The following is a 25,317-nucleotide window of genomic DNA, read 5'->3' on the forward strand; positions in this document are numbered from 1 at the left end:
AATTTACTGGATGTCATTCAGTGACGAGCCCCCCCCCCTCGGTCGCTTCGCTCACTCGCCATTATACTGATTATGCTCCCTCGTGTTACAATGTATATTTTTCTAGAAAACCCCTGTACACTGCATATTAAGCCGGTTCAGGTCAGTTAAAGACCGGTTTAGCTACATTTGTACATATATTCATGCAGACTCATCACATGCTATAGCACTTGCACAAGAGAGAAATTAAATTATCATCAACATATTCAATAACATGCTACATGTAGCTACATGCATGCTTTTTGGTTTTGGCTTTGACTGAAGTGTGGCCTGAATTTGAACAGTCATGTGCAAACTCAAGGAAATTACTGTTATGGGAAGTCAAGAATACAAACATGTAATATTATGTACATCATGAAAATCCTGTTACTGTCACTGGTAGATCTAGACACTTTTAGTATATGTTGTTGATTGCCATGTACAAAATGTATGATGATCTATAATTGATATTTTGTATGTTTGAGAAGTGCTGTTTGTTCCTTTAAATTGTTTCCTCTAGGCTGTGGAAAATGTGCCACACACAGCAGAACACAAGGTGAGGAAGTCATCAATTTTATAGTTTCAGCCAGTAAACTTGACCAGATCAATATTGTTAAACTGGCCAGATTATGACTTTGTAGGATGAGAACTATAGGCAGATGTATAATTTTCTATAATTTAAAAAGTACTTCTTGTAGTAATTGTTACTGTTCATTAAACTGTTACAATAGCTGTCACTCAAGATATACATGTAGGCTGAACAGAATAAAAGCCATTCTGTTAGTGAATTTGTAATTTACAATTTCACCATACATTAAATCAAATCTCTAACAGTATCTAATACATTCTAGCAGTATCAAAATTAGTTAAAAGTTAGAATAAAGTAATTTGTTTTGTTTTTTTCTGCCTTTCAACCTGAAATCATGATAGACTGTTAGGTGTACTTCATTGCTTTCAACCACTGATTTTTGGAGCGATTTCAAGCCCAAGGCCAAAATTGTCCACATGTTTGACTGACTACAAGCAGAGCACCAGACACAGCTATGGCATACATATCCTGGTTATGAAACCAACATGTACATTTCGTATTTTAGCTGTGGACTCTCTTGTCCTTTCCACAAAAAATATTTGCTTACTCAGAAAGGGCAAAAGAGACTCGGCAGCTACAAGGTAATATAACCAGGCCACCGCTATGATCTACCTGTACATGCTGGTGAAGCTACCATTCTTTTGCATTTAGCAACATGCTCCATGGCCTGGCTACTGTGTACATGTGGTTCTATAACTACATGTAGTCTCATGTACACATGTTCAGCAGTTTGCTAATACAAAGGTACAAAAGAATGGTACAACATCTACATGTAGCTCCACAGGCATGTACATGTACATACATGTAATTATGTACCATGTACATCATAGACCTGCATGCTGGCCTGCTGCAGTCAAATGTGTGGGTGTTGATTTGGGCTTGAAATTGCTCCAAATGGTGATGGGACTGACATGGCCAAATGATGGGCTTTGCCTTTTGGATCACCCTTTGTTCTAAGTCAGGTTGAAGGTTAATGCTAAATAGCTGAAAGCGGTACAATGTCATATGTATGATCTGATCTTTTCTAGGATGTGGATGTTCTTGTTCTAATGTTACTTCACTCCACTGCTGTGAGTAGACTCGTCGCAGAGCGGTGGAGGGGCTGTTCAGGACAAAAGTGCGCTCTGGGAAATTCACACATGACTTACTCAGGAAAACATTCACCAGTCATGCACACGTTAGTACAGAGTGATGTGTTTCCATATGTTTCCATATATATAATTTATATGTTATTAGTTATTATTATTTAGATGGAGAGATATAGATAGATAGCGAAAATTTGTTCTATGGAACATTTGGAAGCCCAGGTCGTACTGCTCTTTATTACACACGGGCCAGAACACCCGTATCGAATGTGTGTGTGTGTGTGTGTGTGTGTGTGTGTGACCTTCAGTCCCAGCCCTCCCAAGGACGGGATTTCTCCTTCTTGCCTTCGTCCACCAGCCAATTTGACCCAATGCATGTCGATGTGATACCTCAAGTGATACCGTGTATTATTCTATAACATGTATGGTACATGTACATGTATGTATGGTACTTATTGCAATCTGTTGGATCTGCTTAGAGTCTATGTGGTCAGATTTGTGGATAATATTGTTATTAACTGTACACTGTACATACATGTTGCATCCAGATTCTGCGTGAATATTTCCAGTCTGTCTTGACCATTGCGGAGGTTCTCCTACGATCTCCAGAGCCTGCGGTTGAGTTGTTTGGTTGCCACATGTACCAGGAAGCCTTCAGTGCTTTTGATGTGTACTGCAGGCAGGTATGTGCAAGAAAAAAGTTAATATCCTTCCATGTGTAATTGTATTGAGTAAACCTTAAAATATCTGAGTGTGAATTTGTTCGTTTGTTTGAGTGTGTCTATTGGAATTTCTAGTAGACACACTCAAACAAACGAACATTTTTAGAAATTAAGATTACAATCATATTTGCTTTATGGAACATCAGTTGCCCAGTGGCAAAAGCTATAGGTACACATTTCAGGTTGCAGCATGTTGAAGGCCAATAAATAAATTGTCACTCCATAAGTGAAGTGGAGCATTGAGTCAAGATTTGACCCCTATGCAAGACTGGACTCTTCTGCAGCCTGTGTTATAAGGAACATGTAGCAAAACACATTTTTCACCCTACATTTGTACATGTATGTGGGCACCCAAAGTGAGAAGGTTAGACGCTGTAAAATTTTATTCTCGGCTTTCAGTCACATAACCCGACCTTAGCAACGGATGCTATCCGCCATGTTTGTGACCCTCAACCCCGCATCGCCTGTGCTTGATATACATGGTCCATTATTTTGTAGTAAAAAAAGTGGTTAACACAGTGCATTTTTTCAATGCATACCCATGTGATTACAGATGAAGGAAAGGACAAGGAAAAACTGACCAAAGAACGTTGCAGATTGTGGATTTTTTGCGATTAGCCGTGGGAATTTGGCCACAGAAATACATTCCAAGACTGAACGAGTTTTTGAGTTACCGCTTTGTCTCTGGGAAAGCTGCACCCGCCTGGGTCTGAAATAATGTTGCCTGGGTCCCTACTCTCAACCTCGGAAAGAAGGAGTACAGAAATTGGGACGAAAGAAAAACAACAGAAGGAGGCTAGAGCGAGGGCCAAAAGGGTAAGAGAACGCAACAAGCAGGCTGCCAAACAGAGCCATGTGCATGAACTTCAGTAGGTCAGAAATGTGCCTTTAAATGCAGAAATGGCACCCAGAACAATGACAGATCAACTAAACAGTAGTTTACACGGTGCAAATGAAATTATTTTGAAACATGTGGCACTGACTGAATTTGAGCCTTCGTGCTAAAAGAACTCATACTCTGACTTCACACAGCCCAACAAAATTACCGATCTTAGCACTAGAAATGCCATCTGATGAAGATTCTCCTGATCACAATATCCTAATATCCTCATGAGAATATTCTGGGTACAACCTACAAAATATGTGAAAATTTCATTCATCGTTAAAAAGGTTCATATCATCAGTCACATAAGAATTACAGCTAATAGAATATTCATCAATCAGTGACTGTTTTTGAACAGGTAGAAACACAAGCCTTAAATTTTTGATGTCAACTGAAGGTTGGGAGCTGCCCAAGTCCTGTTTACCTCTACTCCGCAGGGAGGCAGGGGGATACCAGAAGATCCGCACAAGTCTCGACCTAGTCTCGTGTTCTTGCGAGACTAGGTCACTCTGTGATCAAGATGTACAGTTGACATACCTTTCAAAAACATACCTTAAGTTTCTACCTTTCAAAACAGTCACTGATTGATGAATATTATACTAACTTCATCCATTTATTCATTAATTCAAAATAAGCTCAGGTTTGCCTGCTCATTTTCCTGTAAAATCCTTTATTTGTGGGGGTCATGTGAACTACAACCAATGCACAGTACATAACAGGATTCAGGCGCCAATCCACCCCGGCCAAACAAACATCTTAATCCAAATTATATATACGGTCTCAAACCTGATGCATTCCTCTATATTTTTCACCTTGCTGTCCTCTACGGAAGGATTTCTGCAGCTTTCTCAAATACTGTGCTGCACTATTTTTTTTGCAAAAAGTACTGTTGACTACGGGATTCGCCCATACACGTAAATACTGTTATGCGACTTTATAACAATCTCACTGACTTGATTTGATTAGCCTCCTGCCTGAGAACTTGTAGCACAATAGCCAGGAATAGCTGAAAGTTGTGCCGTCCATTCCCTTCCCCAAAGTCACCAATAGGAAGCCAGTATAGGATCGTATGATGGTAACATCTGATCATGGGCTCTAGCCAAGCGGACTGCATTGTGAGGACCAGAAATTTGATCAATCGTCCTTCAGAAAAAATCTGCATTTTTAAGAAAAATGGCGACCAACTGCACAACATTAGAGTTTCGGCACAATGTGGAGACAATGTGTAAGGACTTTGCCATTAATTTTACTCCTTATTGTGCACGAAGCTGTTTTGATATCACATCCATCAGAACCTGACTGAGTCTAAGTTAGGATTATTGCAAAGCCAAGGAAATGTCAATATTGTTGTTTTCTTACATCGCATAATCACACAAACAAATTGTGATGTCATGTGGCCCCCAAACCTTGTACTTGTTTCAGGAGGTGGTTGGCTCTCTGGTGACCCACATTGGGAGTGGAGTTACCAGCGAGGTTGACTCAGCCCTGGATGTGTTGTGCCAACTGGTGAGGGACATGCCGGCCGCCATGGCACCATTTTCTGTCTTCCTTAAGGTAAGCATAGCTTTTCAACAGTCAAGGTGGTTAAGGGTTGTTATTTTATTGCCTTCTTTAGAAGGGTATGTTTTCGGCTTGGGCTTGGTCTGTATGTAGGTCAACACCATAACCGGAGAACTAAACATTTGGGTGTACAGAAAAAATTGGGTGAGCAACATAAACAAGTGCTTCTCAAAAAGCCAGGCATTTTGGCGCCGTTTATATTTGTGAAAGATTTTCTCAAGTTTTCGAAGTAAAGGTTGTGGAAGTAATGTTACCCTTAATGTTTAATTTGGTATGTCACCAACAATTAACTTCCATTAAGACATGTCACAAGTTGTTATTGCTCAAGCACATTCAATGTTTTCATGACCTTAGGTCCTGTGCCTACAGGTACTTTAAGCAGCAAGTTCCCATCTTAACCGAATGGCAGCCGCTTCCTCAGCCTTATATCATGTATGTCTGGGATGGAAATACCACTACAAAACTGTTCTTTTTATGATATCACAGGGAGTTCTGGACTACCTGGACAACCTGTCAGTAGCACAGATCCGTAAGCTGTTCTCCATGCTGGGGACCCTGGCAGTCTCTGGCACCCAGGACAGGGCACACATCCAGGATGACATGCACATTCTCATCAGAAAACAACTGTCCAATACAACCCACAAGTAAGCTGGGCAAGATTTCACTAAATCTAAACCTGCTTCATATATTCTACATGTTATATACATGTACATGTACACTGTAGTACCGGTATGGTACAGAACTGATGTATCGGTACTATGTGTAACTACATTTATATCATACCCGGGCCGCGATAACGTTCGATAACGGGTTCCGGACCAACGGTTCAAACGCGTTTCTCCCTAACCACGTGTGCCCCTTTCGAAAATTCGAATACAGAATCTGGCGAAACTGGACTACACAGCCAAAATAAATGGATTAAAGTCGTGTCAATCGCGGCTATCGAAACGATACCGATCAAAAATGTAGGGAAGGCTTGTCGGAAGATTTTGAAAATTAATTTTCGCCGTACAACGCAGTGGTGTGCGTGTGTCGGCAAAGGTGACCCGCTGGTCCCGCCTCGCAACTCGCTCAAACTTCTCGGCGTGGATGTCGGATGTCGATGGATTAATATGGTATTTTTTTTAAACCAAGGACTATTTTAACATTTATATCTATGTCCCTCCAAAGTTAATTGAAAACAACACGTAACTTGGCAATATTGTTTCCCTGTTTGTAATAAAATTGACGCGGAAGAAGTTCGTGGACGAAAAGGTAGGCTAGATTTATTTCGATTACACTGACTGACCGTAACGTTACTGACTTTAATAGCTTGATTTACCAGCGAAATTTGTGCTGACAAATTTGCCCCTAAACATGCAAAACATGGGTTGAAATTCAAAATTTTTCCGGGGTTTTTTTTCTTAAATTTTTTTCTGGCCTGTCGCCTAATGCAAGACCCAACAAATCAAATTGGTGTGGCCTAACTATCGAAAGTGTAAGCATACCTCCTAATAGATTTCAAAACCTAGGCATTTTAGTTGGGTTGAACGATCATTTTGTTTGCCTCAGTCTCGCATCAGTATTGTGCTCGAGCTATAAATCGATCGGATTAAGCCTTGTATAGAGTATATAATAACATACATGTAAGCTTTAAATTTGTAAAAAGAGTCTTTGTTAACCTTTGATATGTAATGAAGGGGGTCAGAGTATTGTGCGAATCAAGCATGGGGGCCGAGCGGCTTCAGTGACCATTGTCCGATTTGTCAAGGCGAAAAACGGTCTAGAATTGTAGTAATAATCAATTAATAGGATGTGAGCTGCTACCCTGGTAATTTCATGCGACCTGATAATGAGCTCTGCGACCTTAAAAATCACTGACAATAAGTCGCAAATGTTAAGAAAAGTTAGTACTAACAGAGGGCATCAGCTGACTTTTAAAGATTGCCAGTGATTCCTAAAATTCACACGGTGATCAACAAAACACCTGCGGCAAATGTCATTTACAGCTTGCAGACTTGTCGGACGATCAATTTTGCACAATGTGATAGGCTTATAACTTAGGATGCAGACTGTTTCAAGAAGTAACCATACACTGTAATGCTCTATTTCATGTTGTGTTTTGCAGATACAAGAGAATGGGGGTGATTGGGGCTATCATGATGGTACGAAGCCTGGGGGCCAAAAGGTAACTACAGTTTACTACACAGGCATTGTACGTGTACATTGATAGTACATATTTTATTTCAATTCATTACTCCATGAAGGAGGTCATGACCTCCGGATGGAGTATTGTGGGCAGTCGTTTTTTCATGTTCGCAGCTAGATCACATGGTTCCCTTTGTTTAATCGGCATGTAATTTATACGACGTCTGCAGGCATGCCCTTGGTGATGCACGTATTTTTATTTTTACCGTAGCTGTTTTCGTGGTCAATGTAATATTTCAAAAGCACCTCTAAATAATAGAGGCACATGGGAACCGGTCGCAAAAACCCCGTTGTTTTGAATAGCGGGGGGTTCTTTCAGGCAGAAACAGATTTTGGTTGTTGATTAAAAGCAAATGCTGCTGCTTCATCAACTGTAAAATGGTGAGCAGTTCTCCAATGTGTTCGCAGTGAAAAGTCATTGTTGTCTTGTGGCTTGTGGTGTGTCATTATGTCCATGATGATGCATGTTCTTTTCCTTTCAACGTAGCAGGTTTTGTATTGAGGTAAATTCGTATTTCCGAAACACCCCTATTTCTGTAATCCTGTGGAATAGTCCCTAGCTTAAGTGGCTGAGTGGTAGGCGTGATTCTGAAAGCAGATATTAGGTGGTTGTTGTGTATAATCGTTTGCGAGTATTCTGTTTGGATTGTGACTTCTTGTGACTGTGACTGGATTGCACCTACCACGATACTTTATCAAATGAATTATATGTACATTGTAAATGAAAAATATAGTTATGAAATATGACTTTGTTCATCTGTTTAGATTGTCGTGTTGTTGATCATATGTATTTGCAAAATATAAAACTTCACGGAGAATTGTCGCCTATGGACACTTGTTTGGATTGGAATGGATTGAGTAACAGAAAAATGCTACAATCACATGTTACAATCACAAATCATGTTACACATTATGGTATTGTACGACAAATACTTTTACAACCTTCCAAACAAACACAATGCAATGCATATGTACAATCCAAGAAGCAGCACAATAGATTTAACAATACATAATCATGTACTAGTTAGCTTCTGTCAATCAGTTCTGGTACATGTGATATATAGCTGCCAGGGTGAGTGTGTTGTTGTGTGTTGAGGTACACTGTAGCCCATTATTTTAACTTTTGCAAACTTTGTTCTCCCATTTCTTTTTTTCTCTCTGTCTCTGTAATTGTTCCCCTTCTAAGGTTATTCCTATGATAAAAAAGATAAATTTAGTACTGTACATTGTAACCAAGATTGTGTTAGAGAACTAAAGATTGTGTTAGAGAACAAATTCAAGTCAAGTATATTTGTACTTGAATTGTGTATGATGAGAGAAAGTGGTATTTTGGCTAACTGCTTTGTACAGTAACTCCTTTTCATATTTAAAACTTTCTTGTAACAGTTATAAGGTAACCATGTAAATTTTCACTATTGATGTATTTCATTAATTCTGTAACTGTTGTGAAAGTGACAATAATGGACTTTTGGGTCAACTGTGTAGTAACTTTTGTACTACATTTGATTTTTACTACAGAGAGGAGCGAGCCCCTTCCATCAGTAAGGATGTCTTTGACCAGGTCAGTACAATTTGTATCACTTTGACTGGGAGGCATATTTCTGCATCATGGTGTTTATTCAGCTCAAGATAACTGTGCTTTATGCAGGTCAATGTAGTCCCAACTTTCATGACAATTCATCCATACAGTGTGTAGCTTCTTTAGGTATGCTGTTCACAGACAGACAAACAGGCAAACAGACGGAAAAACGCTATTGAAAGCCATTCCATATGAATGGGCTTTTAAGTACACAATTACTTTTTCAAAGGGATTTACAGAATGATTATACATACACTGTACATGTAGAAGATGTACAATTTTTTAAATCATCTATTTCATACTGGTTTGTATACTGCCAACCTGCATTGTTTTGTTCCTGATGCTGCAGCCATGTTTACCAGTATCCATTGTATTACTGTACAAATATAGATTACAGGCCTTCTGGGGATGGTACGGACCAGTTGTCAGAACACGCCTGATGAGTATGCACTGTTCATGGACGAACTGGCCTGTGTCATGCAGAAAAGACAGCTTGATGAAGAAGTAGAGGTGAGTTACGGTATATTCGGAGATTACGTTTGTTCTGCAATTTGATGCTACAAATTGTAATGTACATATACATGTAGCTATTAGTAAAACTGAATGAGGAATAAAAGTCCTGTCGGGGGAAAGCTGTGGTTTGTTAAAGAAACTTGTTTGGATTGAGGAAAATGTAACCCCTTTTTAAATTGCTATACTTTAGTAAGGCATATGCTTCCTTAAGAATAGTTGCGTGTGATCAGTAGGGTGCTAAAATTATTTTGCAGCATGCATTGGCGGATCCAGAAATTTGTGAACAGGGGGCGCACCACCTGACATGGCCTCTCGTGCTGTCCCCCGGAGAGCTTCTCAATTTTAAGATTGAGAGGTTGTCTGTAGTGTCTGGTGTATTTTAGAGGGGGCCCAAAGTCAACTAACACAAACATAAACATCTATACCCCACCTATCCACCTGCCAAATATCATCGCATCCTGTCTGACAGGTCTTGAGATATACACCAAAACATCATCCAGACTGAAAACAAGACACACCATTTTCAATCAATGGAGTGTAATAAAGACTTGACCGTACATGAATATGTCGGCCCTGTACTACTGTAGTCCGCAATGCATGTCTGGGAAGAAATGGTTGTAACTGTAAGCTTCCTTCCTATTCTTCATTGTTAGTTTTTTCTGCAATTTTGTCTATGGCCAGCTGTTTTAATTTTTTTGGCCCAGTGTCCAGGTGCCGAAGTGTCCGGCATCCTAGTGATTATGCGAAACAAACAGTAAACAGTGAGTCAAAATTAAAGTTCAGATTACTGTAGGCTATAGAGCGTTCTTCTTTTTCCATGGCAGGTGTGGATCAGTGAAGATGTCCTGACAGACTTCCAGGACAACTATGTGGTGGACGTGGAGGCCGACAGAATGAGTCAAAGGTCAGACTAGGCTTCATTATGTTTTCTGTGTGTGGGGGGGGGGCACCTGGAGCAGTGTCATAGACATAATGATTGTACATTTACATTTAATATGCAGCCTTTGATTGTCAGAAAGGATTTAGTACTGTAGTGAGTGATGTTGCAGCTGTCACATAATTTGCTTGTAAGGAGATGGGATTGAGCCTAATTTAGACCACACTGACTTAGACCCTGTTCATACCAGACTTATATTTAGCGGTTTCAACCGGTTTTTCAAAAACCGGTTTTTATTTAACCTGGTGTGAACGCAAATTAACCGGTTTTTTAGGGGTTTAAATCCGATTTTGAAAAACCACCTCGGGAGGTGGTTTTTGAGGGGTTTTTGTGGTTTTTTTCCACCGAAAAACCTGGTCTGAACGCTAAGGGTTTATTGAACCAGTTTTTGCGTCATAATTCCGGGGTCACGGGGTCAGCATCCTGACCGTGTGCGACCTGCAAGCTTTTTGATCGCGTTGTTTTGACCAACTTGAGTTCGTTTCCACTGTTTTTCCATGGTTTCTCTTCATTTTGCGATGGAATCAGCATATGCAACCTGGTCGGCGGACGAGACGCTCCTGATACTTTAATAGGTTTGGAGAGCAGGAGTCGCCGAATTCGAAAAAGCTGGGGGGGGGGCGGCGAGGGCTCTACCGAAACAAAATGTTGGAGGAGGCTGATTTCTTGAAGATAAAGGATCAGTGCCGCAGTAAGGTAAAAAAAAAAACTGAAGACGGCATACAAGTAAGAAGGCCAAGGACAACAATCGGAAGAGCGGGAGGAATGGTTATTCAAACTGCAGTCATGGCCGATTAATTGGATATTCACCGGACAGGATTTTTTCAAAACCGGTTATCAAAAGTCTGGTATGAACGCTAAGGGTTTTAGCCGGGTTTTTGAAAAACCGGTTGAAACCGCTAAATGTAAGTCTGGTATGAACAGGGTCTTAATTTATGGATGACATCCTTTGGAAACCCCAAAACTAGTGCGAGAGTGTAAATAAGAAAGAAATCGTACCAGAAAAAATTCTGCTAAACCACAGGAATACAAAGCTGGTACGTGTAGTGTAAATTTGCAGTTACTGTAGTACATGCTGCTTTTGATTTTACGACACATTGATTAGTCAGCACTGTACTGAGTTCTGGTTCAAAAGCCTTGGTAGCTCAGATGCTGTCCTCTGTAGTTGCCGCCAGCTCCCTATTGTAGCTGGCTACCATATGGACTATGGAAATAGTTTTTGAGTTGTTTTCACACAGACGAAAATCAATGCGCATGCATAATCATAATATGAAACTAAATCAGTGTGGTCTTAGTGAGATCAGCTTGAATTGCAATACCCACTACATGTACATTTGTAGTTGTCACTTACTGGTATTTGTTCAAGTTCACTCACAAATAAAGTTGATAACAAATAAAGACCTGTGACTTGTTCAGAGTCACACTAGCCCATCAATAACAACAATCTCTCATAGTTCCACAACCCTCCCCCTGGATCTGTGCTATAACCTTGAGGACGTAGATGAACTTGAAGAGGGAAACATAGCTGTCAACCTGCTGCCACTGTTGGAAGCTGCAGAAGAGATGAAGGGTCTGTCTTCTAGGAAGGGCAAGAAAAGGTTAGGTTGTATTTAGTTCAGCCTGGGTGAAAAGTTTTCCTTGCACTGTACAATTTTGGACTTTGCTCAATCAAAATTTGTTATTGTTTCTGTCACATTGCTGTCTTGTTGGTGGTCATTTACACTGATCCTGCGCATGTGGGAGACGAAAGCTGTACCTGCAGACCTGAAGGACGCCACCATTATTACCATCTTCAAGAAGGGGGATCGCTCTGTCTGCGGAAATTACCGCGGCATATCCCTCCTTAGCATTGCCGGAAAAATCTTCGCACGGGTTCTGCTTGACAGACTCCTGACTGTTGCTGAGGAGGTCCTCCCAGAGTCACAGTGTGGATTTCGGCCATCTCGTGGCACCACCGACATGATTTTCTGTGCCCGCTTGCTTCAGGAGAAGTCCCGTGAACAACGTCGACCTCTCCTCTTCATCTTCTGGGACCTTGCGAAAGCATTTGATAGTGTCCCAAGACCAGCCATGTGGGCAACGCTGAGACGCTTCGGCTGCCCCGACCACTTTACGGACCTTGTACAGGCCCTCCACGATGGAATGACCGGCCGCGTCGTGGTCAAGAACAGCATCTCAGACCCCTTCCCCATTACCACTGGCCTGAAGCAGGGCTGTGTTCTGGCCCCACTCTCTTCTCACTTTACCTTGGGGCCATGATCCACGAGCTCCCTGACACGGCCTCTGGTATCCAACTGCGCTGCCGAATGGACGGCGGTCTCTTTAACACCGGACGCCTCCGCGCCCGCCGTCGTACCACACCGGTTACAGTACGGGAACTACAGTATGCAGATGACAACGCAACCCCCGCAGACACAGTCACTGGTCTCCAGACTACTGTGAATCTTTTTGAGGATGCCTATTCCCGCTTTGGCCTCACCTCAAACACTGGGAAGACCAAGATCCTTGCACAGGGTGTCCCAGGTCAGCCCCCTCCAGACACCAGCAACGTTCGTCTCCATGGTGAAGTCCTCGAGACCGTGGAAGCCTTCCAGTACCTAGGGAGTTACCTGTCTAGTGACTGCACTATGCAGAAAGACATAGACAACAGAATCTGTGCTGCACACGCTGCTTTCGGAAGGATAGCCAAACGTGTATTCCTAAACCACGACCTCAGCCTCCAGACCAAGATCATGGTGTTTCAGGCCATCGTTCTCTCCACCCTCCTATATGGCTCTGAACTGTGGGTTCTGTACAGGAGTGACATAAAAAGGCTGGAGCGCTTTCAACAGCAGAAGCTCCGTGCAATCCTGAAGATAAAATGGCAAGAACGTGTCTCAAATGAGTCTGTTCTTCTGCAAACAAACCTCCCCAGCATCGAGACGACTGTAGCCCGACATCGCCTCCGCTGGGCAGGGCATGTCAGAAGAATGCCGACCACTCGACTACCCCGCCAGATCCTGTTCTCTCAACTTGAATCCGGCACAAGACCGAGGGGCCGCCCCAAACGTCGGTTCCATGATCAGCTAAAGGCCACGCTCCTTTGCTGCGGCATTGATCATGACAACTGGGAGACCCTCGCCGAGGACCGAACTGCGTGGCGTAGCACCGTCGCACAGGGAACAACCTACATGGAAACCCAACGACGGATGACAGCAGAGGCAAAGAGACGGAAACGACAAGAGCGGCTTCTCCTCCCGCGACCGCCACCTACTCTGACTTGCGCAAAGTGCCCCCGACGTTTTTATACTTCACTAGGCCTGACCAGCCACCTAAGACATCGACACCCCCAGAACAGCTGAGGATGAGACGATCGACACGAACCCAGATGCTCGGACCCGAGCTGAGGCCAGACGACGAGACGACGGTTGGTGGTCGCATACTTTCTTGCCTGTCACCTCGTGCTGCAATGCAATGTCATCTGATGAGGTGCAGAACCACCAGAAAAATGCAGGCCCTTTTCTATTGACTTAAAGAAAGTACCAGACTCATCAATACAATACAATGTTTAAAATTCTTTTGGCATATGGTATACCCCATTAGTTGATTTGATTCAAATCATGCATGACAACACAACCACCACAGTTCTCATACCAGAAGGAAAAACTGACTTCTACAAGATGGAAACAGCGTGTTCTACAGGGCCACCTAGCTTCTCCTTTCATAACTGCTCGCCTCATGGTGGTAAACCTTGTAAATTCATTTTGTAAGTCGATTAGTCAATTGCACAATCAAATTCATAGTAATGTGATCAGGATTATGTTTTTATTTATTATTTGTTAGTTTTGGTTTCCATAAATTATTATTTACCAATTACCACCTTGTTTCACCTTCAGTTTACTGTATTTTGAGTCACCACTATAATTTATTCTCATTCTGACCTCCGACCTCTCCCACTCTGGTTTGAGTTGCATTATCAATTTGGTTAATCAAGAGATTTTTGTTTTAAATTTGTTTCATAGTTGACTATATTAACTGATTATTAATTTGATTTCAAACTTACCTTATGTTACTTAATTATGTTACTTTATTTAATGTCAGTGATCACTCTGATTCGAACTCAGCTTATGTTACTTAATTGTGTTGAATTCTGTACATTTCTGTTGTTATAATTTTGAATTTTATGTGGACTCCAGGAAGAATAGTGGTCAGTTGAACACTAATGGAGATCTAATAAAAACAAACAAACAAACTGCGCACTATGTAAGGCTGTAAACACCAACAACAGTCTGTGGAGAAGACAAAGCTAGTGTGCATGGGTTATTAATGCCCTATATACTGTAATTCACTTTATGTTCATGGTAGCAAAAATCTGAGAAAAATGGACATGTTCATATTCACGGAGGCAATAGACATGGTCTTTATTGATCATGGAGGCAGAAACATGAGTAAGCAGAATGTTTATTTAGATGTCAGGCTGAGGCAAAGAACCCATGCTTTCAAAAAATCTGTTTTCCATGCCCATACAATCTGTTTTCTTCCTTTTCCAGTGCTACATTTTCATCTTTGTGGTAGGAGTAACACATTTTTAGGAACAAAAATGTCATTGAGTTCTGAAGCTCTTTCTAAAGCTATGTCATTGAATTCTGAAGCAGCTTCTGAAGCTCTGAATCCTTTTTTTCTGGTACTGTACATGTCGGGTACTTTGTACTGTTACACAGCACTAAATAACTTTGGAGTCCAGTATACAACATTTACAGTGTTTTTGTCTTCTGTCATACATGTCAGGTACAATACCCACCTGCATAATGTACACATCACGCACAAAAAAAGCATTTCAAGCGCTGCATGCGTAAAGTTCTGTTTGGATTGAGAAGTTTTGTGTGCTTGTTTGTGTTGGCAGGACGGTGTCGCCAGCGTGCCTGGCCCCTCACTTCCGACTGTTACGCTGTTGTGAGCAGGCCCAGCGTGGGGGGGACCTGGAGGGGATAGATGCACTGCTGGGTAAGGCACTGCATGTTTGAGATAACATTTTTGCACAATTACATGATTGTATGCTTATAATACATTGTACATGTATGTGCTAAGTAACTACTTAAGTAAGTAAATGTTTATTATGTTGTCAATGGTTTACAATGTACATGTACATTCACAGCCTGAAATCTTATTTCTGTTCAGTATGCATAATCTGCTCCATATCTTAATATATGTTCATCGGCAATATACTTAATGGAGTGCACACCAGAGGAATGCAGATCTTTTTTTTTTCTATCATGTGCTAATGTAAACAATAGCCTGGGTTGTAACACTCCTGGCTAATTATTGGTTTACAGCAAGGTTGCAAAGTTCTAGCTACATGCAGAAGTCCTGGTGGTGGAAAGATTATAATGCAATACTGACATTATAATGCAATACTGACATCCTTACGTTTTTCAATGTTCCCTTGTACTGATCACCTATTTTCTGACATAGGATCAATATAATAGTTGGAACCTATAGGGGTGTTGGAACATACAGTACATGTATAGATGTGATGAGACATAAGGTGTAACAAATCAAAATGCATTGTCTCTGACTTGTTTTTCTATGAATCCCCCAGGATGCCCCTTGTACTTATTTAAGGAGGAGACGGTTGAAAAGATTGAGTCTCTGTCTGGGCATGAGAAGGAGCTGATGTGTACAGCGCTGTTTCACACACTCAACTGGTTCAGGGAGGTCAGTTTCACCACATCTGCTGATTGTGTAAAGGCTAGATATTTAATAAGTGCGTGGATTTTTGCCTTTGGCAGTCCTGAGGCTGCAAAAGGCTGTTGATTAGTCTGGAACATGTACATGAATGTTCCCTTTGTAAGATTATGAATTGAGCGTCATCATAGTAGTCCTTTTCTTGTAAAATTACTTTTTTTATCTTTCCACTCCGTCAATACTCTGCAAATATCCCGTAACCAAGATATCAAATTGCTATGTTTGAAAAATGCCTGACGTTGTGGTTTGACTCAGTCACACTGTGCTGTTCTTCCACTCTGTGTATCTCAGATCATCAATGGCTTCTCCAGCCAGAGTGACCCGGAGATGAGAGGCAAGGTTTTGGTTCGACTACAGAACATCACGCACGTCCAGGAGCTGCTGAGAACATGTCTGGCAGGTTGGTATGGGGACAGCTCTAAACATGTTCTATATACATGTACAAATGTATGTAACTGACAAAATTATGCTCAGTATATAGTAGGGCTGCGTACCGGTCCAGGTGGACCGGTACGGACTGGAAAAATAGTATCGGTCCGGTCCAAAAAAAACCGAAATGTCTGTGGACCGGTTTTTTGGACCGGAACAAAAAATCATACTTGATCACTACACACAAGGAGGCCTGCCAGGAAAATGAACATCCAACGTTAAAATAAAGAGATTTACCTTAGTTTCCGTCTCTCTCATTTCACAACAATATTTTTCCAGATTTTCGTTACTAGTGAGAAGTGAGATAGGAAACCTAGTTATAGCATCCATGGTTATATTTCATGTTCTTTGAAAGATACACGACAAATTGTCAACACTTTATTCATGTTTCTGTCATTATTGAAGAATTTCAGTAGAACATGTGACACACGTGAATTTTCAGGTACAGGTACAGGTCCGGACCTGTACCTAAACCTCTGTACCTGTACCTGTACCTGATGTTACAAAAAGCTACGCAGTCCTAGTATATAGGTTCAGTTGTCAGAGCATATACATACAATTATATACATGTAGTTAGGGTTGTGACAAGTTTATACAAATAACACAGCATACAAATGTACATTTCGTACATGACTGTACAGACATTCATACTTGTCTAAGATGACTGTCTAGATCTAGGGGACCGAGGAAAAGTTGTCCTCTTAGAGAAGTACAGTGAGAAACAGTGGTCAGCCCACACATGAGGAAAAACTGTGCTCCTTGGTCGTGGCAGCCTACCTTGATGTGGCCACCAATGTTAAACTGTGTTTATATGTGGTAGGAACACACCAACGTTGTATTCTTGCAAAAGTTCAGGGCTATTTTTTAGTTTTTTGAGAGTGTAATTCCTTTCTTATGATACTGTACTGTACTGCACAGTGCTTCTTTCTAGCTGCTTGAAATACATATCAATCAAGTCTCTTTTATTTTATCTACAAAGTACTGATTATGTTTCTATTACATGGTGAAACCAAGGAGCTTTCATCTGAAAAAGCTCCTTGGTCAAGCCAACATTTTATAGCTTTAACGATTTGGTTAAGATCCTTACCTTTTTATGAGTCTGATATAATTAGGATATAAGGTAAAGACGCTATTAACTTGAGGAATCTTCTTTGATGAAAACATTGAAGGGCAGAAGCAAGAATGTTTGGAGTTAGATGTTCAAGTCGTTCATTGTAATGTAGCCAGCTGCTGCCACGCCGGGTGCCTGCAAAGCCGGTGTGTTATGCCGAAGGACAGTTATACCGGCTATACAGATACAGAATCAGATACAGATAGCTGGCTTATAGAGCTGGTGGCTTGGGCAAGTTTGACTGTATATCTAATTTTTTTTCTAGTGGTTTGTTCTTGTTATTAATCATGATATGTTCATTTCATTTCATTTATTGGTGATGCCAACAACGCATTACAAGTGGGAGCCAGGCAGCCAGAAGGCTGGTGGCGGCTGCCACTGGTACATACAACACAACACAGTCAATACACAAGTCAATACAATATACTGGACCTAACAAGTTACGAGTATCAAAATAGCAAAACAAAACAATACATTATACAATATCCAAGACACATCATCATCAAATTAATATAGTAATCATAATAATATCTATAGTCAAAAGTGGAAGGGAAAGATGGAACGGTTGGAAAGTCAGAAAAGTTAAAAAGTTGTTCAAAAGTTAGTAATCTGATGAGAGGTGGTTCCTGAATTTGGCCTTGAAAATTCTAACTGTGGCGGACCCTGTGACTTCACTGGGTAGACGGTCCACAGACGTGCAGTGTACAGGAAGAAACTGTTTTTGTAGGTGTTTGTTCTACTCCGGGGGATGTACAGGTGGTGGGCATTCCGCAGTCGTAGCTGGGATTGACTATTTGCAACTCTTGTAGTGGGCACAAGTGGCTGGAGATGGGCTGGGACGGGACCATTTACCAGCTTATACATGGTGACTAGTCGATGGTAGTCCCTCCTGGTCGCCAGACTATCCCACCCGAGCTTTTGCAAAACCTCTAGGTAAGGTGTGCGGACTGCAGCACCTGTGACAAGGCGCCCTGCGTGGTACTGCACTCGTTCCAGGGTCTTAGATGCGGCAGCAGTAATGTTGGTGAGAAGAATAGAAGCGTATTCCAGCTTAGGGCGAATAAGCATGAAATAAGCTCGTTCCAGGGCTTCTTGGGAGAGCTTGCCACGGAGCTTCCAACATTTTTTAACACGTTTGCTAACACTTGTGCATGCCTGCGACATTTGCAGCCACACCAGGGTTTGTCCCACCCCAGGCCATATTTGACTGTGAGATGGAGTCTGTACCAGTCCCTGGGGTTGCCAGAAAGGGAAGGAAAAAGGCATCAAAAGGGTGAGTTCATAGAGAAGTACTATTGCCTTGCAGTTTATTCATCAGACATCCACCATCTTTTTTTCAAGTGAACTTATCAAGTTGAAATATGGGTGTTAGGCCACCCAGTTTTTGTTGAAATAGCTGTTGCTTTATTTATATACTTAGGTAACTGAACGCACTCACAGTACACTGTGCACTCCATACAATATGGGTGTTACAAGATTACCAAGAATGGAACAGTGAACACAATGAACTTGGTCCATTGAAGGATTCCAGAGAATTCTCCGTACAATATATAAACCATATAACACACACTGGATACTTGGTCCACTGAATCATACTGCACACTGAGTACGCGGCCGCTTCAGCTGTTACTTCTGAATCAATGTACTGGTTAGGAGATAGATAGCGCAAAGGCCAATGGGAGTAGAATAGGTTTACAGTTATTTATTTGAACGTGTTCACAAACCCGCTGCTCGAATTGATAGAGTTCGAGCCACAAGCATGGGGCCTACCGATATAACTTCAAAAAGATGACATGGTAGGAAATACCTATCCCCGAACAGCGTTACCAACTAGGGTGGCAGCTGCGGAAGTGATTCGGTTGCACTTCCCCAGACTAAGAAGACAACGATATCGCACATTTAGAAATACATGTATTGGGCACAACTACTTTTTCCAGGACTTCGTACCTGGGAGACATAGAACTTAAACATGTCCGTGGGGTTTGTTTATGTGTTTACAGTAGCCTGGCAGTGCATATACACATAGTGTATACAGCTAAAATACAGCAACACATATAACACAGCTAAAACAAACAAAAAATGTTTTCAACCAGCATAGCAGGATTTCCAGTTGATTTTTTTAAATTTGAATTTGATAGAAAATGGCTTTGCTCATAATGTCCTTGGCACAATGAACATCTCAGAGAATGCAGTTACAAGTACCATCAAAGAAGTGATTCACAACCTGCTGTGATTTAATTAATCAAACCCCACAAATTGGCGGCGATAAATGGGCGTGACATTCAGGCCATCTGTGGTGGGTCGCTAAGTACAAGCTCAGTACTCAGAAACAAACATCAGTACCTAGCCTTTGAGATTACACCTAGAATTCTAGCAGAAATACCCAAATTTTGTAAGGTAAACAAGGACAAAACTTGGAACTGCCGACCTCAACACCCTCCCCCACTCATGCATGCGTACGCCATGTTCTTGATAGATGGGCGTAAATAAAGCTCTAATCCCAGAGACCAGTGCCAATTAGAATTACTAGTATATTGTTACTCCAATCAGCAGTAGGTTTTTCAAATTTAGTAGTGATTTCAAATATAGTTGCACCTTCAATTTGTATATATCATAGAGTGGAAAATCGTTGCCAGCGCTACAGCGCTTAGCCTTAAGCGACATCAACACTAGATAAGTTTAGTCCTGCAGTTACATGTGCAAAAATTTGGTTGTATACGTAACAGGTTGTCTGGGGTAACGTAGCTCGCTGCGCTGCGTGCCGCGAAGCTGGTATGTTATGTTGAAGGGCAGTTATACCAGCTGTACTGATACAGATATACAGTACAGATTATAGTTTTAGGTCTCTGATATAGGAAATAAAAGTCAACTGACAGAACTGACATGTTTTTGTTGTGTTTTCTACTGGCATGCTGTCAATTAAAATGTTTTTGTTAACATGAGTTGATTTTCTGCAGCAAATGTGGTGTTTATTCTTTGTAGGGGTAAAAAGTTGCCTGTGGGAGAGAAGTCACCCGACCCAAACGACACCATTTCAACTCAAGATGGGACACAGGCAGATAAGGTGACAAGCTGACTGTTGGTGCAGCCCGTAAACTTTGAGAAGAGGTTTTAGAAAACTAATTCCCAAGAAACATAGATTACTATCATGAAAGTTCATCTGTGTTGGTAGTTACATGTTTAAAGTTAAAACGTTTGGTCCAACTACTGAGGAAGACCAGAGTGACTGGTTGAAAGATCTAGGTGAGAGAATTTTTTGTGTTGGACCAAAAACAAACATAGATCACATATTATTAAGCCAAGCACCATTCCTATTCCTTCGTAGGCACAATGACATACAGTAAGCATGTCAAATCATGATCACTGAGTTACAAAATGTAGAGGAAGCTGTGCATTTTTAACTGATCAGCCAATAACGCACTCTTGCAAAACCAGGCAGAGGTGGGAAGATGGGGGTCAGCCAAATCGGCTCATACTTTGTATGTGAGATAGGTATGGGGAACTATGAACAGCCATATAGTTAAAACCCTCCAGGTATTTTTCGTTATGGAGTTCTGGGACCCCCCTCTGAGACCCTCAAAAATCTAACGATTTATGGCTGAAAATTACTGAAATTACAATGGACACCATGGTATTTCTAATAATGATATGAACACGGGGTTTCTTTTGTCACATAGCATGGGTCTTCTACTTTTACAAAACAAAAATTGAAGATGCAACATTGAAGTTAAAAGGGTATGCCAGGGGGTTACCAGAACCAATGAAATCAGAATTTTCATCTTTCTAAATTTTAGTCATTTTTAAGTAGCTTTTTCTCCGTCACGCGGCAATTTTGATAAACGGTTTTACCGTTGCTGGAAAGAGGAACATCTACTGATTCAAAAACAAGTGTCGTTTAATTGGGCCACGCATAACGCGGGTCGTGAATGAAGGGTCTTAATGGGGGTTTTCCGGGTTTTGGACCATAATAAATTAGGTAACAACGTCTCTTTCAAGGATACTTAAAAAGCAAATTAAACTGATTTTACACAATTTATCACATTTTATTTCTAATTTCCATTAGTAACTACCTTTCAAAATTAATTTTGTGCATTCACTTTGTGCTGAATAATATGGAGGTTATTAGAAAACCATGTGTGAAACTAGCTAATTACTCAGGCCATTTAGGAACGCTGTATAAGTCAGCAGTAGGTTGGAAGATAGGAAGGTCTTTGAAGTCCACTTATACTCAAGAGGGGCTTTCTTCCCACAGTGGCTTTCTGTACAGTGAACAGTTTAGTAGCATTTTCTATTTAGAACGTCCTTTCAGCTTGTACAATTTGCTATTTAAGAAATTATCATGAAATGAAAGGCGCTTATATCGTAAATGCCTTTAGACAATATGACACCAAGGTGATTACCAAAGGCTGTAAAATAATAGCACAGAAAGTATTATATTACATTCAATGTAGTCTGGAAGTTGGTTTTAATCATATATGTTATGATTGAGAATTTTAGTTTGTACGGCGTTCCAAAAATTTTTGGAGACGCTCCTGCAAGCTTCACAATCGTGGCAATCGCCCGCCTCGGGCATCTCTTTTTGCAAAGCTTATCTTTGCAAAAATAAAACATAAAAATGCAAAAAGTCTTCCAGGGCTGGTTTGTACTGACTTGTCTGGGGTGCGGGGGCATGAAAATTTGGAATGTATCACGAGAACTGTACATACTTATTGTAAACGTCATTGACCTAACTGCTAGTCATCTAAGTAAAACAAAGTCAATCAAATTCATTCCATACTTAATTCGTACATTTTAAACATATCATATTATACGTCTGTGATCTATAATAAGTTAGTTCTAGAGTTAATAATAATTTACTTAGATGTAACATATTAATACTAACTAATAGCCTCTGATTCAAGCAAAGACACTCATTCACCAAAAGAAGGTACAATTACAAGTTGAGCTGTCCTAGATATTAGTACAACTGTGTTTTTCTTTCTCATTTGCCAAAGTCTCAAAAGTACACTTGTGGAAAACTAAAACAACGTGTGCACCATGGTCTGTAGATCTAGAGAAACTGGTCTATTTTAAAAATAGGACCTGCTATAAGGAAATGAAAGTGTTTTGCTATGTGCTTTTAAATTGTTCTTTCATCTTCGATTTATTTATTTATTTATTGATCTTAAAAACAGTTGGGTGGTACCTTCAGTCTCTGAAAGACTGATTTCCAAGGTAGCCCAACAGAACATACACATTGGACAACATGGAATACAATAAAATTAAACAAAATAAAACAGATTAATCAAATGATCAAACGTAGCATTAATGACAATAAATAGTATAAACAGAGGGTACAAATAATCAATCAAACAAACACAACGGAACAACCAAAACAAATAGTCAAAATCGCTAGGCATAGTCGTATTGTCAAATAATGACAGTCGGTTGTCCGTGAGGTCAGGGTCAGAGGTCGTATGGTCTTAGCGCTACTTTAAAAGCATTTATTGTTGATGCATGTTTAGTTACCGTGTTAAGCGAGTTATAGGCTGAAGCTGCTCTGTACTTAAATGTTCTCTGTCCAGTTCTGTTTGTGTATTTGGGTTTACGCAGTAGATTCGCTTGTCTTGTGTTGTACTGATGTGTTTGGTTGCTGTAGCTGAAACAGTGTAGCAGGTAATCAGGTGCAAGTCCATGTAGACACTTGTAGACCATTGTGCAGGTATGGTGGGTCCTCCTTTCCTCTAGTGGTCTCCAACCCAGTATCTGGTGTAGTTCGCTTACAGTGCATTCGAGCGCAGTTCCCTTCTCAGGATTATCCTGGCAGCCCTGTTCTGGAGGAGTTGAAGTTGCTGTTTGGAGGTAGCATTGCAACTATCCCAAACCACATCACAATATTCAAGAATGGGTAGAACTAGAGTTTTATACAACAGACATGGTGTCCATTGTAATTTCAGTAATTTTCAGCCATAAATCGTTAGATTTTTTAGGGTCTCAGAGGGGGTCCCAGAACTCCATAACGAAAAATACCTGGGGGGTTTAAACTATATGGCTGTTCATAGTTCTTCATACCTATCTCACATACAAAGTATGTAATAATACTATCTGTTTCATATACATATACATTGTATTGACCAACAGGACACATGTGATGTAGACAAGGAGGAAAAAAACACCAGTGTTAACCTGGAACATTACAGGGCTTTTGTTAGGTAAGACTACTGTATGAAGATTTGTTTGTAATGTGAGTTTTATCAGATTCTGAAGAAATGTTTCTGCTTCTTTTTATCCCCTTTACTTTACTTGCTAGCTAGGGAAGTCCAGACAGACAGTCTGTATCATTTTTGCCCCAAAGATTTTCCTTTTATTCCTTGTAATGAGATGATATTTTATCCGTTGACGTAGAATTTGTTATTCATTATATTTAAACTGTCACAATCAACCCGTACATCAATAAACAGCGAAATTCACTTTCAAAAATGTATAGTTTTCCAACAAATTTCATTAAGATCAATTTGAAGCCCTTGATTAAGTAAACTTACATTATGTAAGATGTCCATAACAGGATGCTTTCACAATGTTATTGTGTTATTGTTGTAGCCCCAGAGGATTAGAAGATGACAAATTTTTTGACGAGGGACATAACCTAACAATAAAACTACTGTGTAGCAAAATGGTTCATTGAACTAACATTTAGTCAGCTTCTCAGAATGTGGGAAATAGCATTCTAGGATCCCCTGGTACTAGAAGACCTGCCTGTGTTTGGTGTTCATACATAATTGCCTCTCACATACATGTGTTTGAAATACCCACTCCTGCACTCTCGGCAGGCTAGCTAGGTTGCCCAGCACTCAAGTTATCATTTGTTTTTGCCTATCTAAGGTTTGGATACAGCAGCTCGGCTAACGACTTCTGAAATAAATGGTGCCCCATCTCGGCCTTGCCCGGGTGCCCTGAGAAAAATTTGGAACTCTAGCCCTGTAGGACATTCTAGCAGAGACGTGATTAAAATTGAATTAGTTTGTGATAATTCACATTAGTACAAAGCTAACCTTCCATTATTTCCCAGGGAGTTCGACCTTGAGGTCTTCTCCATCCTGAAGTGTGGGATGGTGTCCAAGTCTGTTCTGGATACAGAGATGCACACAAAGGTACAGGACTCCCAACTTAATTTACTATGTATCATAATTATTAGATATTTTTTTGAAGGAAAGAGATGCAAAAAAAAGTGTTTAAATTGTTATCTCAAGTAGTAAAAGATGACAGACTGTCATTTAACACTGCAATATACACTTAGATTTACCTCATCATGATTTACCTGATCACAAAAAAATGGAAAAGAAGATTTCGAAATGTACTAGCCACTTACATGTATTATGTAGGATAGGAGTTGTGAAATAACATATGAATACTTCTAAAAATAATTTCATCAGGTTGGTAGGACATACATCTTAAAGGCATCCAATGCGATTTCAAGGCAGCAAAACTGGAAATATCCTGAGTATTATAAGACAATCATTTTGATATTGACACATACTGCTTCACATTAGCACATTTGAGCCTGGCCCTGCCAGTATTTTATACTTTGGGCATTTAAAACTGCAGAAACAAGCTCCAAGGCGAGTCCTTTATTTTCTGGGTGGTACCCTAAAAATCAGCCAAGGGCCCTTCCAGTAACCATTTTTCGTCAGGATTTTGGGGAATTTTTGCTCTGTGAGGGTTGATATACATAGTTAAAACTTATTACATATATGTAGATAAGTGACTAGAATATTGACTTGAAAATCGAGTTTCTATGTCCTAAAAACTGCACTGGATGCCTTTAAACTTTTGATACCTACATCAAGTATTCATGTCATATATCAGGATTTTCTTCTGCACAGCCAGGGCTTCTTACCTTGCCACCTTACACTAAGGTATCACTGTCCCTTATCCAGAAGAAAATCCCAATATAAATAATTATGACATGAATACTTGCTGCAAGTCTCAAAAGTTTAAGAT

At 40.6% G+C, this 25,317-nt stretch overlaps 1 protein-coding gene across 1 annotated transcript in view; it reads left to right on the forward strand.

Annotated features, from left to right (window-relative positions):
• LOC109470009 (Fanconi anemia group D2 protein-like) overlaps positions 1-25,317 on the forward strand; it is a 68,553-nt gene that overhangs the window by 29,597 nt on the left and 13,639 nt on the right. The window contains 18 exon segments of the mRNA XM_019768790.1: positions 539-574; positions 1,636-1,681; positions 1,684-1,784; positions 2,241-2,375; positions 4,720-4,851; positions 5,344-5,501; positions 6,965-7,024; positions 8,563-8,605; positions 9,014-9,133; positions 9,961-10,040; positions 11,528-11,671; positions 14,956-15,056; positions 15,652-15,767; positions 16,089-16,197; positions 18,508-18,610; positions 20,320-20,401; positions 23,458-23,528; positions 24,386-24,467. Of these exon segments, the coding sequence (XP_019624349.1) occupies positions 539-574; positions 1,636-1,681; positions 1,684-1,784; positions 2,241-2,375; positions 4,720-4,851; positions 5,344-5,501; positions 6,965-7,024; positions 8,563-8,605; positions 9,014-9,133; positions 9,961-10,040; positions 11,528-11,671; positions 14,956-15,056; positions 15,652-15,767; positions 16,089-16,197; positions 18,508-18,610; positions 20,320-20,401; positions 23,458-23,528; positions 24,386-24,467 (1,719 nt within the window).

Source organism: Branchiostoma belcheri, unplaced genomic scaffold, assembly GCF_001625305.1.
Source record: "Branchiostoma belcheri isolate BF01 breed outbred unplaced genomic scaffold, Haploidv18h27 scaffold215, whole genome shotgun sequence".
In the NCBI taxonomy this organism is placed as follows: Eukaryota; Metazoa; Chordata; class Leptocardii; order Amphioxiformes; family Branchiostomatidae; genus Branchiostoma; species Branchiostoma belcheri.